Consider the following 19,113-nt stretch of genomic DNA (forward strand, 5'->3'; position numbering starts at 1 on the left):
TCCTCTGTTCTCCCAGACTAAAAACCTCCACAGAACAGAGCTGGGGTCTCCTAGAGGCTGGCGAAGCCAAGGTTGGACCCTGACTGAGGGGTCATTGAGGGGCATTGAGACCCAGCTCCTGTTCCACCTGATGACCAAATGGTTTGGATGAAAAAGATAGATATGACATCCTGACCTTTCCCCAGTCTCCCTCTCCACTGCCCCAAGGTCTAGAGACCCTCAGGAAGTCATTCCTGAAGTCTGACTGCAGAATCTCCTGCTGCGGGCTGTCCTCGCCTCTCGATCCTTCCCCTGAGACTTCTCTCCCTTAGGGCCAGCAGTGGGTGGCTGCCCTGTAATTAGCACCCAGACTGGGCTTGGATGAGGGGAGAGTATATTGGGGCTCATACATACCCATCACCTTTCTGGAACACCAGATGCGGCGTCTTCCACCACCTGTCCTCCCATGGCCACCTTCAGACCGCAGGCCTCTCAGAGAGCAGTTGTCCTGGGCCCCACCCAGGTTCAGGTTGCTGTCTACGCAATTCTGCCTGCCTTCAACTTCAGCTTCTTGCCTACCTGCTCTGCCCATTCTGCCTCCTAAATCCTAAATCCAAACCCTCTCATCATGTTGTACCAGGTCACTTTGTCCCCAGACTCCTCAACAGATCCCCACCTCCTATCTCTGGCTTTTATAAATACTGAACCCAGACAGACAGCCAAGCCCAGACAGGGATACACACAGATATGCACACAGAACCCCAGGGTCACCCACATGTACACACAGACCTCCATGGGTACATGCATACACAGAGCCAAGAACGCACATGGATGCACACGACATTCATACAGGAGGAAACGTGACTCATTAACGAGGCAGCTTCTGGAATGAACCTTTCCTTCTACATTGACTGTAATACAGTTTTCAAAGCCTGAAACATCCGTAATCTTGTCTGATTCTTACAGGGGCCCTGGGTGTGTGTGTGTTGGGGGGACTCCACCTGAAACCTGCAGGTGACTGATGAGGAAACTGAAACTGAGGGGCGAGGAAAGGGAGCTGGCTCGGCAACCTGACTGGTCAGTGGCCAAGCGAGGCTTGGAGCTGAGCTTCTGGGTCTTCGGGAGGGCTCTGCCCGCATCAGCACAGCCCCTGTGGCTCTGGGCTCTTCCTCAGCACAGGGCCTAGGCCTCCTGTCCCACTCCTCGGCCTCCTCTCTGTGACCCTCTGCTGTCCTAAAAGAGTGCCGAGGGCAGCTCAGGGTGACACCAGAAGGTGAACACAGAGTCCCCAGGATATGGGTCAAAAGGTAGATTTTCTCAAGTTCCAGCTGGACATCTGGCCGGAGGTGCCCTGGGGTGTGGTTTGTGTTCACAGGCTCTCCTCCATCTCGTCTGCCTGGAGACAGGGGGTGACAGTTGGTGCAGCAGGAGGAACTGCTTGCCCACCCCCCAGTCTGGGGACGCTCATAAGAGGGTGATTCATCTCTGCTCTCCACTCCCTGTTCCTGTCCAGAGCCAGCTCCCGACTCTCAAGGCCCAGAAACAGGAATAGCATCCAGCAGTGGCCTAAGAGTGGGGCACACTCTAGACAGGGTGCTGAAGCATGGAGGGACCTGTGGCTCCCTGGCCTCCCTGCCCTCTTCACGTCTCCTCCATATCCGCATGGCGTTTGAATCCAGCTCAACACTTAATCGGGGGGGGCTTCCCTGGTGGCACAGTGGTTAAGAATCCGCCTGCCAATGCAGGGGACATGGGTTCGAGCCCTGGTCCAGGAAGATCCTACATGCCACGGAGCAACTAAGCCCATGAGCCACAACTACTGAAGCCTGCACGCCTAGAGCCCGTGCTCCACAAGAGAAGCCACTGCAGTGAGAAGCCCACGCACTGTAACAAAGAGTAGCCTCGCTCGCCGCAACTAGAGAAGGCCCGCGCACAGCAGCAAAGACCCAACGCAGCCAAAAATAATAAATAAATAAAATAAATAAATTTATTAAAAAAAAAAACACTTAACGGCAAGTGACTTCTCTCCAACTGTTAGTTTTGTCATCTGTGAAAGGGTAAAGTACACACCCACTTCTGGGGATTGTTTCACAAATGGGAGGAAGTACTTTTTAAAAAAAAAAGTACTTCCTCCCATTTGTGAAACAATAAATAAATAATTATTTATTTATTGTTTCACAAATGGAAGTACTTTAAAAAAATTTTTATTTATTATTAATAAATAAATTTATTTATTTTTATTTTATTTACTTTTTTAATATATAAATTTATTTATTTATTTTTGGCTGCCTTGGGTCTTTGTTGCTGTGCGTGGGCTTTCTCCAGTTGCTGCGAGCGGGGGCTACTCTTTGTCGTGGTGCGTAGGCTCCTTCTCATTGCGGTGGCTTCTCTTGCTACATAGCACAGGCTCTAGGCACGCAGGCTTCAGTAGTTGTGGTGCACGGGCTCAGTAGTTGTGGCTCGCAGGCTCTAGAGTGCAGGCTCAGTAGTTGTGGCGCACAGGCTTAGCTGCTCCGTGGCATGTGGGACCTTCCAGGGCCAGGGCTCAAACCCGTGTCCCCTGCATTGGCAGGCGGATTCTTAACCACTGTGCCACCAGGGAAGCCCCAGGAAGTACTTTCTAAACTTGAAAAATGTATGTCTGTCTGTTTTGGTCAGCTCCTCCCCCATCCCACTCCAATGCTCGGGAAGAGGTTAGGGGTTCAGGGAGGCCAGGGGGACTGTAGTATGACTTGTTTTCTATGTCTACACTCTTCTCCACTCCACTTGCTGACAGCAAGGCCCATGATTCCTTCCCTGCTGGTTCAAGCTGCTCTCATACAGGCAAAAAGAGTTTGGGGGACAGGAAATGAAGGGCGTGCCACCCCTACCCCTTACAGAGCCCCAGCCAGTCCCTCTGGTCCAACAGGCTGGCACTTGCGTCTTCAGCCCTTCCCTTGCCTGGGAACCCACTCCCCCAGCTTCTGACCTCAAGGAGTCACGGCCTCCCATGGGGTGGATCGGCTGTCAGTCCCCTTCCTGGGCTCAGCCCTCCTGCCCTCAGCCCTCCTGCACAGGTGAGACACAGACCTTGCTCAAGATGTGTTGGGAGGAGATAGGGCCTCCTCATGTGCCTCGTCCTGGAGCTCCCATGCAGGCAGGCTGGCTTCCAGCCCGTACTCAGGCTTTCCTTCCCGAAGCACAGGAGGGAGCCCAGATGGCTCTGGGTAAGCCGGGTGACTCAGGGTCAGGGCCTGCCTCACCAAGCTCAGGCTCTTCCTGTGAAGCCGAGCTTCCTTCTATCTTTTGCTCCTGGGGGCACCATTCACACTGACTACAATGAGAATGAGCCCCCTCACCCCAACACCTGCATCCAGTTGTGCAATGAGGTCCTGCTTCAGCCCCCCAGACTCAGGCCAGCCAGCCCAGCGCTTCTGGACAAGCATCCTCAGGCCCTGACCCCTCTTATTCCCAGATGACCCGAGGAGGGCTGACAGGAATAAGGGACCCTTGGAAAGCATTGCATCCTTCCCCCTCCTCCAGGCAGGGTCCTCTCAGGCCCACTAAGAAGCATGAAGCCCTACCCATACCTCCTCAGCTCCAACCCTAACCCATCCCAATATGCATGGTGTGTACATGTATGAACATGTGTGTACACCCTAGTTACAGATAAGGACCAGTTTGGTGGGAGTATATGGGGTCATGGTCTTGAAGGATGGACCTTGATTTGGGGTGAGGGGGCATTGGGAACTGGCTCTCGTTCCACTTGCCAAGCCATGTGCCTCAGCATGGCACTGCATCCACTGGGGAAGTGGGAGGTCGCAAAGATGCTCTATGGTGAGCTGCAGCCCCAGGATTATAGGTGAGCACGTACACACATGTGCACATGTGTGAGTACAGGTACGTGCACATGTGTAAATAGATGCTACTCGCGAGATACACAGATCCACAGTTATGTGTGTGACCTGCTCCCTCAGGGTGCAGCCCATGTGAACACCTGTGTGAACTGAGTGCAAACACATGTGTATATGGGGTGAGAGGGAGGTGTGTGCTCTGCCTGCTGATGGCGGAGCTGCCCCTGTTTTTCTCCGGTTTCCAGGCCAGGCTCAGCTGCTGGCAGGCCCAGGACCAGCAGGAGTGAGGATGGGGTTCTGTCGGCTGGGGTTCCCTACTTTCTTTCAGTGTTGAGGAACCACTTTGCCACTTCCTGCCCTGTGCAGCCCCACCTGGGGCAGTGAGGGGCTGACAAGCATACCAGGGAGTGGGGAGAAGAGAGTGAAGCTTTGTGGGGGGCTTTCCCCTCTTCCCACAGTCTGGGCTCCGGCACCAGGAGTCTAGGGTTTTGTCCGGAGTCACAGATGGGCAGTGGGGCCTCCGGCAGGCACTCAGTGATGGCTCCCTGATTCACCCTGGGTCCTCCCAGCCCGTGGGGTTCAGGGGGTACGGTGCTTCTTCCTGGGCCAAGGGTCATGGGGGACCTCTTGTGTGGGGATTACATATATATATGTGAGCCTATGGCTAGGCTCTCATGGGCAATGGGATCCCGGCAGCATGTGAACAAAGCTCAGGGTCTATAGGCAAGTGTGGCTGCCAGCCTCGGGGGTAGTGTGTGTGCTGCACACCGGCATGTGCACCTGTGAATCTACCTATGTGTGTTGCCAAACCCTATCTCTTTGGGCATGAGTCGCCTCTGGAGCCCTCATTTCTGACAGCCATTCCTCAAGGGACAATTCCCCTGGGCCCTTAACCCACCTGGATTAAGTCCCTTTGGAAAATGTGCTCTTCCCTGGCAAAGCTGCCTTTAGAGACTGGGGTGAGGGCATATTTGCTCCCAGTCCTGTGGGAGTAAGGCCCAGGCTACCAGACCTCAGTTTCCCAATTATCAGATGCAGCATAGGGAACAGGGTTGCCCCATGCCTCCCCTGAGATGGGACTGACACGCCCACAGTTCAGCCAGCTTAATCTCTTAAAGGGAAAGACTTGCCCCTGGCCAGGGATCAGCCAGAGTGGGAGAGGAGAGGGTTAAAAGCAGCTGGAACTCGGGACTTGCCCGGTGGTCCAGGGGTTCAGACTCCGCCCTCCCAACGCAGGGGGCCCGGGGTTTGATCCCTGGTCAGGGAACTAGATCCCAAGTGTGCAGCCAAATAAATAAATAAATAAATATTAAAAACCAAAAAACAAACCAGCTGGAACTCACCTTGCCAGCAAGCATGTTGCCTGTGGCATGTCAGGACAACTGCAGCTTAGCCTCTGGAGCCATGTGCAAGATGCACGCAGGTACACGTGTGACAGCTCTGTTAACCCAGCCATGTTCAACAGGCATGAGCAAAGCCATGAAAAATGCCCAGAAAGTGTGATCAGGCACTGATCACACTGATCAGTGTGTCATGTGTGGACACAGTTGAGAACGGAGCAGGTCAAGACATGCAACATGTGACATATACTAACTGCACAAGAAGCAAGGGTAGGTGTACTCTGGCTGGCACTCAGCACCTGTGTTCCTGAGTCCACCTGGGTCTGGACTCTGAGAGGGTCTCTTCTCCCTTGGGGCCCACAGCCTCCTCCGTCCTGGCCCCTGACTGAGGACACGCCAGGTCCAGCCATCGTGTAGAGCTGGGGCTAGTTCCTTTCCTTTCTCTCTTTAAAAAAAAAAAAAAAAAAAAAAATTTTTTATTAGCTGATTTTTACTGGAGTATAGTTGCTTTACAATGCTGCATTAGCTTCTACTGCACAGCAAAATGAATCAGCCATACCTATTCATATATCCCCTCCCTTCTGTGTTTCCCTCCCACTTAGGACACCACAGTGCATTATTATGCAGAGTTCCTTTCCTTTCTGACATGCCTCCTCTCCCCTCCACCGTGGTGAGGATGGCAGCGAGGCTCACTGCGAGTGGCCCAAGGAAGTCCCTTTGGTGGCTCCTTTTCCCCCCTGAGCCCCCGTCCTGCACGTGCCTACACCCCACCATCGGCTCTCAGACTCCACAATCCCGCAGTCTGGTCTCAGCCCCCAGACATCTCCTCCCCGGGCCAACACCAGCCCTAAAGTCTCCTCACACCACACACCCCTACCTTCCTTATCAGCGTCCCCCCAACCCAGCGTCCCCTCCAGCCTCCCTAGGCGAGCAGTGCGGGGTGGCCGCCCACTCCTGAGGCCGGCACCCGGCTCGGCGGGCGGCGGTGCCGGCGGGCGGGGCGCGTGCCTCCGGCTCCTATAAAAAGGGCGCCACTCGGCTCTCACGGCCACTGCTGCTGCGTCCGCCGCCCGACAGCACCGCCGCCTGCCCCAGCCATGGGTCGACAGAAGGAGCTGGTGTCCCGCTGCGGGGAGATGCTCCACATCCGCTACCAGCTGCTTCGCCAGGCGCTGGCTGAGTGCCTGGGGACCCTCATCCTCGTGGTGAGTGGAGGGAGAAGTCTCTATCCAGCCCCACACTTCCCAGTCCCTCTGTTCACCGGAGGGTCTGTGTTTTTTAAGACAGCCTCGACCCCTCTCCCAGCTCTGATCCCTCGCCCCCAACTTGACCCCTTCGGGAGCACCCTTCGCCCATAGCGCTAAGTCCCTCAGTGACTGACAATTCCGACTCTTGCCAGAATGACAGCTGTTATGCCCCAGTGACAGCTCTGATCCTTTACCCTCTCACCAGTGACCCAGCCCACAGGCTGGGGACAGCAGTCACCTCTGCAGTCTGGGACCTCCAGCCCTTTCTGGCTTCCACAGCTCCCCAGGTTCCTGGAGTCCCAGCCCTGGGAGGCAGTGGAGGCAGTGGCAAATGGGCCCCTCTTGGGTTATTTGGGTCTTGGATGCCTGGCCCCTAATGAATAATTAAGCCTTAGAAAGTCCAAAAGTTGCTCTGCCATAAGGACAGTTTGCCACAGGTGGGGGCAGAGGGCGGAGGCTACACACAGCAAAGAGCAAGCGGGAAGGAGGGAGGATCCTGAAGATAGGAGGCTGTGGAAGGCAGCTGTGCCCCAGGCACAAAGCACGTGGTGTCACTAAAATTCCTCCCCTAGTGCCGGGCAACTCCCAGACAGATGCTGTCAGCTTCCGTGCAGAAGCACTCTGACTTACTCCCCGGGGCCGGAGTTACTGTACAGGCTCTCTGAGGGCGATGCTTCCCTGCCTGGGTTACTCCCCAGTCCCAGTTATGCCCTGGTTATGCCAGTTTGGGTCTGGGTTGTTCCTGGGTGACTCTGCACTTCTTGGGTCTGACAGACACAACAGTTATGGGCTCCATTTCCTGTCCCAGTTACTCTCAGATTTTCGGCCATTCTTGTGGTTACACCTGTTTCCCTCTGGGTTACGTCTGGGTTCATTTGCTCCGTTGCAGGGGATGGGGTACTCCGTGTCCCATCCGTGTCCCACTTCCAACCCTAGGTAACATAGACCAGCCGGCCCTCTGTGGACTAGCAAGATTAACTAGGGGCAAGTAGGGCTGGATGGCCCACCCCACATGGGTGGTGGTGGTGGAGCAGATTCTATAGGGAGAGGAAAGCTGGACTCACCTCTGGCTTCCAGGAACAGGAAGGGGGGAAGCCAGGTGGGGCACTTTATCCATACCCCCTCCCCAGACTAGTAGACCTCCCAGTCATCTGCCTCTCTTCTCCTCCAGTGCCAAGTGCCAAGAAGGGAATAGGGGCAGATGCTTGTTGTCCTCCTGCCCTGGAGGCTTGTGTCCCCCCGTCCCTGTCTGATTTTTAGTCCAGCCCCCTGTTTGAGAGCAACCAGGACAGAGCAAATTGTCTTCCCTTCACAGAAGGGCCTCCCTATCTCCTCCCTAGTCTCAGTTTGCCTTCCCCCAAAGGAGCAGTCAGGCCTCCCACTGAGCCCCAGGATCATTTGGCTTCTCCCTGACCACAGAAGGAGGGTGTTATGTCTGTGAAGGCTTTCAGGCTCAGGTGGCTAAGAGGCATTTTGTGTCAGTGTGCGAAGAGGAGAGGCCAGGCCCGGGAGACGCCCAAGTGGTCGGTGAGGGCTTACCTGCATACCTCTGTGGGTTGGGGACCGAAAGCCTGCAGTGGCAGTAGCAAGGCTGGCTTTTGGGTGAGGGAAGCCCCTTTCTCTGAGGCTCCTAGTAAGGTGAGGAGAGGGAGAGGGAGCCTGGAGGAAGAGGAAGATGAGTCTCAAGGTGGTGGAACTGGCTCTGACAGCTTCTGCCTCCAAGGCCTCCTGGGATGGAGCCAGGTTTGGGCCTCAGGCAGGCAAGGAGCTGAGGCCAGGGCCAGCCAAGCCGGGCAGGGTGCCCCAGACCCTCACGTGCCTCTTCCAACACACATACATACTTACACTCTCTGACTTTTGCTCTCACCTGCCTGCACACCTTTGCCCTGCATCACTGCTGCTGGCTTCCCCACTATCTCTTGGTCCTCGTGAAGGATGATGATCAAAATGCTTAACCACCCAGTACAGCAGGACACTGACCCTTTAGAAGGGACGAGGGCCCTTAGCATAGGTTTTGGAAATTTTCTGCTGGATAGGCATAAAGACTTTAGTTATGGAGAGGTGCGAAAGGAGACCTGGGGCAGGGCTGGAGCAGCTTCGGGGGACACTTTGGGGGCTCAGGGCAATGGCTCTTTACAGAGGAGCTAGTGCAGAAACATTTTTACATTTGAACAAGGGGAACCCACAAATAGCACATTCTGTACTTGCAGGACATCAGGGATTTTAGTCCTCTTGAATCCGCTCCCCCCGCCAATTTCCGGCAGAGAGCTTAGAACCAATCTCCCCACTTCCACTGCTCTGGGGGTCCTGGACTATGGCTAGTGAGACTAGACAGATCGCTGTCTTTAGGACCTCCAAATCTGAGTGGGGAACCTGGACCTCTGAGGGCAGGGAGGTCAGGGCGAGTGGAGAGAGGAGGCTCTGGGTCAGGAACAGGTCAAGGAGGCTGAAGATCCTGAGAGGGAGAGCAGGGCGAGGCAGGCGCTCTGACACCCCAGATTCAGGAGAAGTGGACTCAAACGAACTTCTGGCTTCCTCCCTTTCTTTGTGCCCTCTCCCCCTCAGCTCTTCTTTGGGGCAGAGAGGGAGGCAATTGCAGGTGGGGGATGAGTGAGAGCCTTCCCACCCCTATGGGCCAGACCTGAAGGGCTGGGGGAGGAACTGCTCAGGCGAGAGTGTCCCCTTCCACCCACTCTTACTGAGAGTCAAGAAAAATCAGTGGAGATGGTTCAGCCATCTTCTGGGCTCGAAGTTGCAAACTTTGCTTCCAGTCCCTTCCATAGGACCCTGTTATTAGTAAAGTTGGGACATTGGGGCTAAGAGGGCATGTCTGCTTCTTCTGCGGGGTATAATTGCAGCAGGAGGAGGAGGGGTTCGATTCCAGGAAAGGGCTTCCCGCCCTCCCGTCCTCCCCATGAAGGCAGGGGGAGGTTGTTGGCTTCATCCCTGCCCTCTGGAGTGAGACTCACTTGTCCTCACCCTCCCTGCTTTGTTCTGTTTCCTGACACAGCTGTTTGGCTGTGGCTCTGTGGCCCAGGTCGTGCTCAGCCGGGGCACCCACGGTGGTTTCCTCACCATCAACCTGGCCTTTGGCTTCGCCGTCACCCTAGGCATCCTTATCGCTGGCCAGGTCTCTGGTAAGGCCTTACCCCACCCTCAGCCATCACCCCTCCATAGCATTCCCACAAGGTGTCCCGCTGGAGAATAGGGTGGGAGTGGAGGTCGTCTCAGAACAGGGCATAGCCAGGGCTTAGCTTTGGGTCCTTGGAAGAGAAGAGTGGTGAAGGAACTTGATACTTGGAAATTTCGACTCTCACCTTGGAATCAGAGATTAGTCGAGTTGGTCTGTTACACAGTCCAACACACCATTCTGTACAAGAAACCCTTCTCTGCATCCCTGCTCACCAGGGCCAGAGAGGGGGAGTATGGGGCAGGGGAATCCTGGCCTCCCCACTGTGGCAGGCGGGGGCTAATAGGTTCCATCTCCCCTCTGCCCAGGGGCCCACCTGAACCCCGCCGTGACCTTTGCTATGTGCTTCCTGGCGCGTGAGCCCTGGATCAAGCTGCTCGTCTACACCCTGGCTCAGACTTTGGGAGCCTTCCTGGGTGCCGGGATCGTTTTTGGGCTGTATTATGGTGAGCCTTCCCACCCTGCCTTCCTCCACTACCCCCTCCCTCTGCTTGGGACCTGCTGGCACCAGGCCTTTCGATGACAGATGGCTGGGGCCTGCCCAGGCCCCGGGCTTATGACTCATTCACGCACAGGCCCCAGGTGGGGGTCATGAGGGGAAAGAAATGAGTCGGGCAACAATGGAGTCAGGCCCTCCACTCCTCCACCTTCTCATCCCCAACTCCAGGGGAATAAAGCAGCAATTACACTCAGCTGTGATCCCTGGGAGGGTGGGCCCAGCCTGAGAGGGGAGATGGGGCTCAGGCCTCTGCACTCACCCACTTGGTATCTAATCTGTGACCAGATGCAATCTGGGCCTTCGCCAACAACCAGCTTATAGTTTCGGGCCCCAATGGCACAGCCGGCATCTTTGCCACCTACCCCTCTGGACATTTGGACATGGTCAATGGCTTCTTCGACCAGGTACGGGCTGGGGGTGAGTGAGGGGAACTCGGGGAGGAGGACCAGGCTGCCTTGGGTTGCTCAGGGGCTGGCTGGGGGACAGGACTCCTCATCTAGAGCAGATTCCTAGGAATCTGCAAATTTAACCAGCAAAAGTCTTAGCACCACTGCTCTGGAGAGCAGAGCACGGGAGATGCCAAGACTCTGAGAGTGGAGGGAAGCTGGATGGTGGAAGGAGGGGCCAGAAGGTGGATGGGGGCTCTTCTCACCCTGTTCTCCCCACTTCCCAGTTCATTGGCACAGCCTCCCTCATCGTGTGTGTGCTGGCCATTGTGGACCCCTACAATAACCCTGTCCCGCGTGGCCTGGAGGCCTTCACTGTGGGCCTGGTGGTCCTGGTCATCGGCACCTCCATGGGCTTCAACTCTGGCTACGCCGTCAACCCCGCCCGGGACTTCGGCCCTCGCCTTTTCACAGCCATTGCTGGCTGGGGCACGGAAGTCTTCACGTGAGTGCAGTCCCCGCCAGCGTGCGCCAGCCCGTCTCCCCTCTGCCCTGCCCCATGCGTCCCTGACCACATCTGTCTGCCCCCAGGACCGGCCGCCACTGGTGGTGGGTGCCCATCGTCTCCCCACTCCTGGGTTCCATTGCGGGTGTCCTCGTGTATCAGCTCATGATCGGCTGCCACCTGGAACCGCCTCCACCCTCCACCGATGAGGAGAACGTGAAGCTGTCCCACGTGAAGCACAAGGGGCAGATGTGAATGGGCAGGGGGCCTCCCCCCCACCCCCTCTCATGAGCATCCTTTGACTGTGCAGGGGCTGCTTCCTAGAAGCCCTCTTCAGACCCCCCTCCCAGGCTAAGAAGCTCCTTGTCTACCACCACCCCTCTAGACAGCCCCCTTCAGGATTTTCCATCCCGAAGGAAATAGGACCCAATAGGACCACTGGCCACTGTCTGTAAGCTGGTGGCACAGGGAGTAGGGCCAATCTAGTCCTTTGTCTCCCAAAGAGAGAGAATGGGCAGCAGATGTGTGCATGTGCGTGTGTGTGGTTTTCCAGATATTCAGGGCAAAGGACCAAGTGGAAGGGATTCTATCTGTGGGCGTGCGGAGGAGGCCCGGAGGGAGGGAGGGTGTTGTGTCTATCTATGAGTGAGGAAAGCACCAGGGGTCTGCATGTTTCAGGGGCTCCGTGTGGAGGAGGGTCCAGGTACATGTGTTTCTTAGTATGTGTGTGTCTGCTGTTTTTTCTACATAGGGGGCTTCTATAGGCTTTGGGGGAGGTAGGGTGGGAATATGAGTAGGGCTAGGAGGAGGGGACCACAGCCCAGATGAGGAGCTCTGGCTCTTCATACATAAGTAGGAGCAGAGTGATGTGTTTCTGTCACAATGGAGGCATTAGGGGGGCGGGGTGAAGTCCAGGTCATAAGTTTCACATTTGCTCTTTAAAAAAAGAAAAAAAAAAGTGTGTGTATATATATATATGTGTGTGTGTGTGTGTGTGTGTGTGTGTGTGTGTGTGTGTGTGTATATACATATATATATATATATATATATATATATATATATATAAGATGCTACAGTTTTAGGGATGGGGGTTGGGAGACTCTAAATAGGCTTTTCATTCCTTTTTTTTTTTTCTTCACTCCTTTAATCCTCAACTCATGTACTCTTTTGCCTTTTATAAAAAAAATAATAAAATATATGCCAATTGTGTAAATATCTCTCTGCTCACTCTGCTGTTTTTCTGGCACCAGCTAAAGAGCTTCGGTGAGTTTGGCCACAGATAGCCAGGGCACCCTGAGGGTAGTACTCAAACCTGCCCTAGGGGCAGGGGTCAGTCACACAGGTCAGAGAGCTCCTTCAGCTCAGCTTGAACTCGGCGTCCCACACTTTCCCCCAAGTTTCCAACTTCCTGGGACCCCCCAGTACAATGAATCACATCTTCCCAACCCCTGCACCCACCTACTACCCCAGGAAGGCAGGCTGAAGCCTGGCCTAGGGAAGAACTTTCTCCCAGGCAGAGCTGCCCAAAGCAGAAGACTGCTACCCAAGAAATAGTGAGCTCCCTGTTGCTGGAAGAGACCAATCAGACCGGGAACCTGTTATTGCCTTCTACACTTCGCAGCTGTTTGGGCTCTATCACCTTCAACTAGACCTTGGCCACAGCCCCCTGAGCAGCCTCTCTGACTCCAGTTTGCCCCAGTCAGTCCACAAAGCAACCAGAGGGATCTTTCTGAAAACACCTGCTGAAAGTGGGCCTCTTTCTACGGCTCTCCCCGCTACCCAGAGACAATTCAAATCCCTCTATCCTGCAGTCAGGCCCTCCAGGACCTGGCCCTGGTACCTACACCTCCCCTCACAATGCTCCATCCACCCCAGACTACTTTGTGTGCTCCCGTGCCTTCCTACCTCACTGCCCACTCACTAAAATCCTCCTGATCTGCTCCATCACCTCCTCCAGGAAGTCACCCCTGCCTTACCCATTCTTTCACCATCTCTGCAGTCAGTTGTCTGAACCCAGAGACCACAGCTGCATTCACTCATGCCTCCTGTGCTTCAGTTCTTCAGTTCTTCAGTCTGAGGCACCCCTGTGTCCTGTAAGGCTGGGTTCTGGGATTGGACTGACTCTGGTGCCCTGACTGAAGCCTGGGAAGCTCTGCTGGGAGATCACGTGCCCCTTCCCATCTCCTGCTCCTTCCTTACCGAATCCTCCTCAAATTTCACTGGGAATAAAAAGGGAAGGTGGCCCCAACCCAAGCTCTCCTGCAGAGTTAACCATGTTGGGATGCCTGGGTCTGGAGGAGAACTGTGGTTTTTAGAGGATAAGCCAACTCTTGCTCCCCAGCCACTTCACAGATGAGGAGACCATGGCCCAGAGGGGGTGGGTCGCACAGCCTGGACTCTGGGCAGTTGGGGCTGGGGGAAGGCAGTTGCATCTCAGGTCTCCACCCACTTGTCCCCAGCTCCCAAGAGGCGTGTCTGGAATGTTGAAGGGACCTGAGCCAGAGGGAGTGTCCTCTTCTCAGGCCCTGGGGGGAGAAAGGGCAAACCATGGGAGGAGAATGTGTGCTTCAGAGTTTCACTGCAGCCACACCTGTCCCGCTTTGGGTACCCTCACTCTGCTATCCTCCCCAGCATGCCCCATGACCTTTGTCTTCTCTTATTCTCAACTCCTGCAGTTGACCCTGACCAGGGGGTGGTGGGAGGGCTTCTGGCCCAGTGGTGAACAAATAGTCAGACCTGGATTTCAAGCCCAGCTTGGCCTCCCTCTAGCTGTGTGATACTGGGGTGGTCATTTTCTTTCCCTGAACCTCAGTTTCCTCATCCGTGAATTGGGAGACATTGAGAGGAGGAGGTAATGGAAGATAATAGTCAATAAATGTCAAAAAATGATTTTTTTCTGCAGAACAGGGGAGGGGGGATGGTGGTGGTGGAGAGATCTGAAGGCTGTTTTTTAAAGGTCATTGAATTTAATATCCTCTTCCGCCTCAGATTCCTTCCACGAATCTGAAGTTCCTGAGAGGGGGGAGGAAGAACGGGGTGATGGCTTGCCGTGCCCTAACTTGAGGAGGGTTTTGGGAGGAATAGAAGGGAGACACAAGAGGGGGCCACCACGGGTGTAGACAGCAGAGGAGCATGCAGCCTAGGGAACACGTTGGATGGAAGGTCAGACCGAGTGAGGAAGAGGAAGGCCTGGCTGCCCAGTGACAGAAGCCAAGTAGCAGCATGACCCCTGGGGGCAGGAGCGAAGCTTCCCACCTCCCCTACTCCCTTCTGAGATATGCCTCCTACCAGCAGTTCTGTCTGATAGCAAGTTCTAGAAAGAAACCTCTTCATCTCCTTCAGGAAAGTAGCTTAATCCGTTTGCCAGGGTGGACTTGAGAGAGAATCAAGATCCCACGTCTCATCTCTGTCCCTTCTTCCTGAGCTAGTCCTCTCCACAGCCATCTTTGGAGGAGCTCATGGTTCCTTAAAGCTCTGACTTGCTTGCATTGAAATCCACCTCCCTGAAACCTGAGCTTGGTTTCCGTTTCCTTGTGTGCCTGCTTGTGTGTGCGCACATGCAGCTGTGCACCTCTCGGTGCTGCTGGGTGCACCTATCTTTCTCTCAGTCTGTCTGGTATGGCTCTGGGTCTGTGCCCCTGGCTGACCATGTCTCTGTCTCTTTCTGTGTCTCTGTCCCTGCCTGACTCTTTGTGTCTGGGTCTTTCTATGTGTACTTCTAAGAGAACATGTCATTTACCTAAGTACCTAAGAGAGTCTGAGTGACCAGTCCCGCTTATCTTACCCCAGGGCATACCTCCTCCTTAATTCCTAGTAATGAGCTCCCTCCTTCTTGCTGACTCTTTCCCCTTGATTTTGTTTGTCTAAAAGCCTGGGTGTGGTCCCCCCAGGCTTGGGGGAAGTGTGGGTGGGGTAGAATTGGGTGCGGTGGGGAGGGGAGAGGAGGGACTACTCCACCCTGAACAGAGACCCCTGAGGCCAGAGACACCCTTGGTCTCCCACAGGAGGGTCTGTGAAGGTACTGGCCTCCTCATTGGGAGGAGGTGGGGACACTGAGGTGTGCACCTGGGAATGCTGGCAGTGCAAAGGAAGGAGAAAGTCAGGTGGGGAGCCTCCTTCACCTGCAACTTTACCGAATTCATCAATTCATTCATCAATGAATTTGGTAAAGTTGCAGGATATAAAATTAATATACAGAAATCTGTTGCATTTCTATAGACTAACAATGAACTAACAGAAAGAGAAACTAAGGGAACAATCCTATTTACCATCACATCAAAAAGAATAAGATACCTAGGAAAAGCATACCTAAGGAGGGAAAAGACCTGTACTTGGAAAATTATAAGACACTGATGAAAGAAATTGGAGATAGCACAAACAGATAGAGAGATATACTATGTTCTCAGACTGGAAGAATTAATATTGTTAAAATGACTATACTACCTGAGGCCATCTACAGATTCAATGCAATCCTTATCAAAACACCAAGGATATTTTTCACAGAACTAGAACAAATAATCTTAAAATTTGTATGGCCCCTAAGTAGCCAAAACAATCTTGAGAAAGAAGAACAGAGCTGGAGGAATCATGTCCCACCTGACTTTCAGACCATACTACAAAGCTACAGTAATCAAAACACTATGGTGGGCTTCCCTGGTGGCGCAGTGGTTGAGAGTCCACCTGCCGATGCAGGGGACACGGGTTCGTGCCCCGGTCCAGGAAGATCCCACATGCTGCAGAGTGGCTGAGCCCATGAGCCATGGCCGCTGAGCCTGCGTGTCTGGAGCCTGTGCTCCGCAACGGGAGAGGCCACAACAGTGAGAGGCCCGCGAACCGCAAAACAAAACAAAACAAAACAAAACAAAAAAACCCCACTATGGTATTGGCACAAAAACAGACACATAGATCGATGGAACAGAATAGAGAGCCCAGAAGTAAACTCATGCACTTTTTGTCAATTAATCTATGACAAAGGAGGCAAGAATATACAATGGAGAAAAGACAGTCTCTTCAATAAGTGGTGCTGGGAAAACTGGACAACTACATGTAAACTAATGAAATTAGAACACTCTCTAACACTATATACAAAAATAAACTAAAAATGGATTAAAGACCTAAATGTAAGACCAGAGACCATGGGCTTCCCTGGTGGTGCAGTGGTTAAGAATCCACCTGCCAGTGCAGGGGACACGGGTTCAAGCCCTGGTCTGGGAAGATCCCACATGCCACGGAGCAGCTAAGCCCGCGACCCACAACTACTGAGCTCACATGCCACAACTACTGAAGCCCACGCACCTAGAGCCCATGCTCCGCAATAAGAGAAGCCACTGCAATGAGAAGCCTGTGCACCGCAATGAAGAGTAGCCCCCGCTCGCTGCAACTAGAGAAAGCCCAGCAACAAAGCAACGAAGCAACGAAGACCCAACACAGCCAAAAAAAAAAAGTCCAGAGACAGTAAAACTCCTAGAGGAAAACAGGCAGAACACTCTTCGACATAAATAGTAGCAATATTTTTTTTTGGATCAGTCTCCTAAAGCAAAGGAAATAAGACAAAAATGAGCAAATGGGACCTAATTAAACTTAAAAGCTTTTGCACAGCAAAGGAAACCACTGACAAAACGAAAAGACACCTACTGAATGGGAGAAAATATTTGCAAATGATATGACTGATAAGGAGTTAATACCGAACATATATAAACAGCTCATAAAACTCAACATCAAAAAAATAAACAACCTGATTAAAAACTGGGCAGAAGACTTGGATAGACATTTCTCCAAAGAGAACATGCAGATGGCCAAGCAGCACGTGAAAAGATGCTCAACATCACTAATCATCAGGGAAATGCAAATCAAAACCACAATGAGCTATCACCTCATACCTGTCAGAATGGCTATCATCAAAAATAACACAAGTAACAAACATTGGTGAGGATGTGGAGAAAATGGAACCCTTGCGACTGGTGGTCCAGTGGCTAAGACTCCAAGCTCCCAATTCAGGGGGCGGGCCGGGTTCAATCCCTGGTCAGGGAACTATATCCCACGTGCATGCTGCAACTAAGAGTTCGCACGCTGCAACTAAATATCCCGCATGCTGCAACTGAGACCCAGCACAGCCTAAATAAATAAATAAATAAATATGTTTTTTTCCAAAAAGAAAGGGAACCCTCATACATTGTTGGTGGGAATATAAATTGGTGCAGCCACTGTGGAAACAGTATGGAGGTTTCTCAAAAAACTAAAAATAGAACTATTATATGACCCAGAAATACCACTCCTTGATATATATCTGAAAAAACCAAAAACACTAATTCTAAAAGATACATGCACTCCAATGTTCATAGTAGCATTGTTTACAATTGATATGGAAAAAGATATGGAAACAACCTAAATGTCCATCAACAGATGAATGGATTAAGATGTGGTATATATATTATCCATTCATCTGTTAATCTTAATTCATTCATCTGCTGAATAATATTCCATTATATACATATAATGGAATACTACTTATACTATACATATACTACATATATGTATATATATATAAATATATATACAATGGAATACTATTCAGCCATAAAAAAGAATGAAAATTTGTCCTTTGCAACAAAATGGATAGACTTGGAGGGTATTTATGCTAAGTGAAATAAGTCAGACAGAGAAAAATACTGTATGATATCACTTTTTGTGTGTGTGCATGTGTGATGTGACTGTAGCAGTCTTATATTTGAAACTCAAGGAGGAAACAACTGTGTTCCAAAACACCTAAATAAGCAGGTCCAAAAAATGAAGGCATTTTTTTTAACTGCCACATTCACTCCGAAGCCCATTCATCTCCTTCAGCATCCCAAAGATTAAGCACATGTTCTGCTTAGCTATATAGTAAAGTGGCAAACACGCTGCACCACTGACATCACAGGACAGTTGCCTATAAAACTAGACTTCTGACGCTGGGGTCCAGCTTCACTTTCTCTTAAGCTGGGAGGGCAGTTGTCTGAGCAACCTCTAGATCCTGCTTGTACTGTGCTGCCAACGCTGAGTCCATGACCATCTCTGGTGGGGCGGGAGCAGGCATGGCGATGAACTCCAAGTTAGGGTCTCCTATCCGTTTTCTAGCAAGCCAGAGGAAGGGCTTTTCAAAGTTGTAGTTACTTTTGGCAGAAATGTCATAGTACTGAAGATTCTTCTTTCGGTGGAAGACAATTGACTGTGCCTTAACTTTCTGTCCTTAATACCCACTTTGTTGCCACACAACACGGTGAGGATGTTCTCACACACTTGTACCAGATCTCTATGCCAGTTAGGCATGTTCTTGTAAGTAACTCTCAATGTTACATCAAACATTGTAATGGCACACTGAGCTTGGATATAATAGCCATCTCTCAGTCCACCAAATTTCTCCTGACCAGCTGTATCCCATACATTGAACTTAATAGGTCCTCTGTTGGTATGGAACACAAGGCGATGGACCTCAACACCCAAGGTAGCTACATACTTCTCAAATTCACCAGATGACGTTTCACAAATGTAGTTTTTCCAGTACCACCATCACCAACCAATACAAGTTTGAACTGAACTTCGGGTTCTCCTTGGGCAGCCATCGTGATGTTACTTCTAGAAGCGTCTCCACGCCTGTCTGACTGAGGGCTGGAAAGATGGCAGAAGCCTGTATGATATCATTTATATGTGGAATCTAAAAAATCTAACAAACTAGTGAATATAACAAAAAAGAAACTGACTCACAGATACAGAGAACAAACTGGTGGTTACCAGATGGGAGATGGAAGGTGGGGGAGAGGTAATATAGGGGTAGGGGATTAAGAGGTACAAACTACTACATATAAAATAAGCTACAATGATATACTGTACAAACAAGGGAGGGACTTCCCTGGTGGTCCAGTGGTTAAGACTTCACGCTCCCAGTGCAGGGGGCACAGGTTTGATCCCTGGTCGGGGAACTAAGATCCCACCTGCTGCACGGTGTGGCAAAAAAAAAAAAAAACCACACACACACACACAAAAAGCACAGGGAATATAGCCAATATTTTATAGTAACTATAAATGGAGTATAACCTTTAAAAATTGTGAATTACTATACTGTACACCTGTAACTTATATAATGTACATCAACTAT

The 19,113-nt window shown here is 52.0% G+C and overlaps 1 protein-coding gene and 1 pseudogene across 3 annotated transcripts; one reads left to right on the top strand and one right to left on the bottom strand.

The window, feature by feature from the left end:
* Positions 1-6,249: 6,249 nt before the first annotated feature.
* Positions 6,250-12,196, top strand: AQP3 (aquaporin 3 (Gill blood group); the record flags this gene model as incomplete). Of its 2 annotated transcripts, XM_079706333.1 has the most annotated exons (6): positions 6,250-6,357; positions 9,410-9,536; positions 9,898-10,035; positions 10,374-10,492; positions 10,762-10,979; positions 11,066-12,196. In XM_079706333.1, 6 exons carry the CDS (start codon positions 6,250-6,252, stop codon positions 11,232-11,234), a joined length of 879 nt encoding a protein of 292 aa, XP_079562459.1. In that variant the 3' UTR covers positions 11,235-12,196. The 2 variants fall into 2 exon arrangements, with proteins under 2 accessions (XP_079562459.1, XP_079562460.1); XM_079706334.1 differs by lacking the exon at positions 10,762-10,979.
* A 5,756-nt stretch (positions 12,197-17,952) lies between these two features.
* LOC307054814 (GTP-binding nuclear protein Ran-like) lies at positions 17,953-18,580 on the bottom strand (annotated as a pseudogene). Its single transcript has one exon. The product of its transcript is annotated as a GTP-binding nuclear protein Ran-like (transcript).
* Between the last annotated feature and the right edge of the window lie 533 nt (positions 18,581-19,113).

The sequence above is a fragment of the Hyperoodon ampullatus genome (assembly GCF_949752795.1).
Source record: "Hyperoodon ampullatus genome assembly, chromosome: 6".
In the NCBI taxonomy this organism is placed as follows: domain Eukaryota; kingdom Metazoa; phylum Chordata; class Mammalia; order Artiodactyla; family Ziphiidae; genus Hyperoodon; species Hyperoodon ampullatus.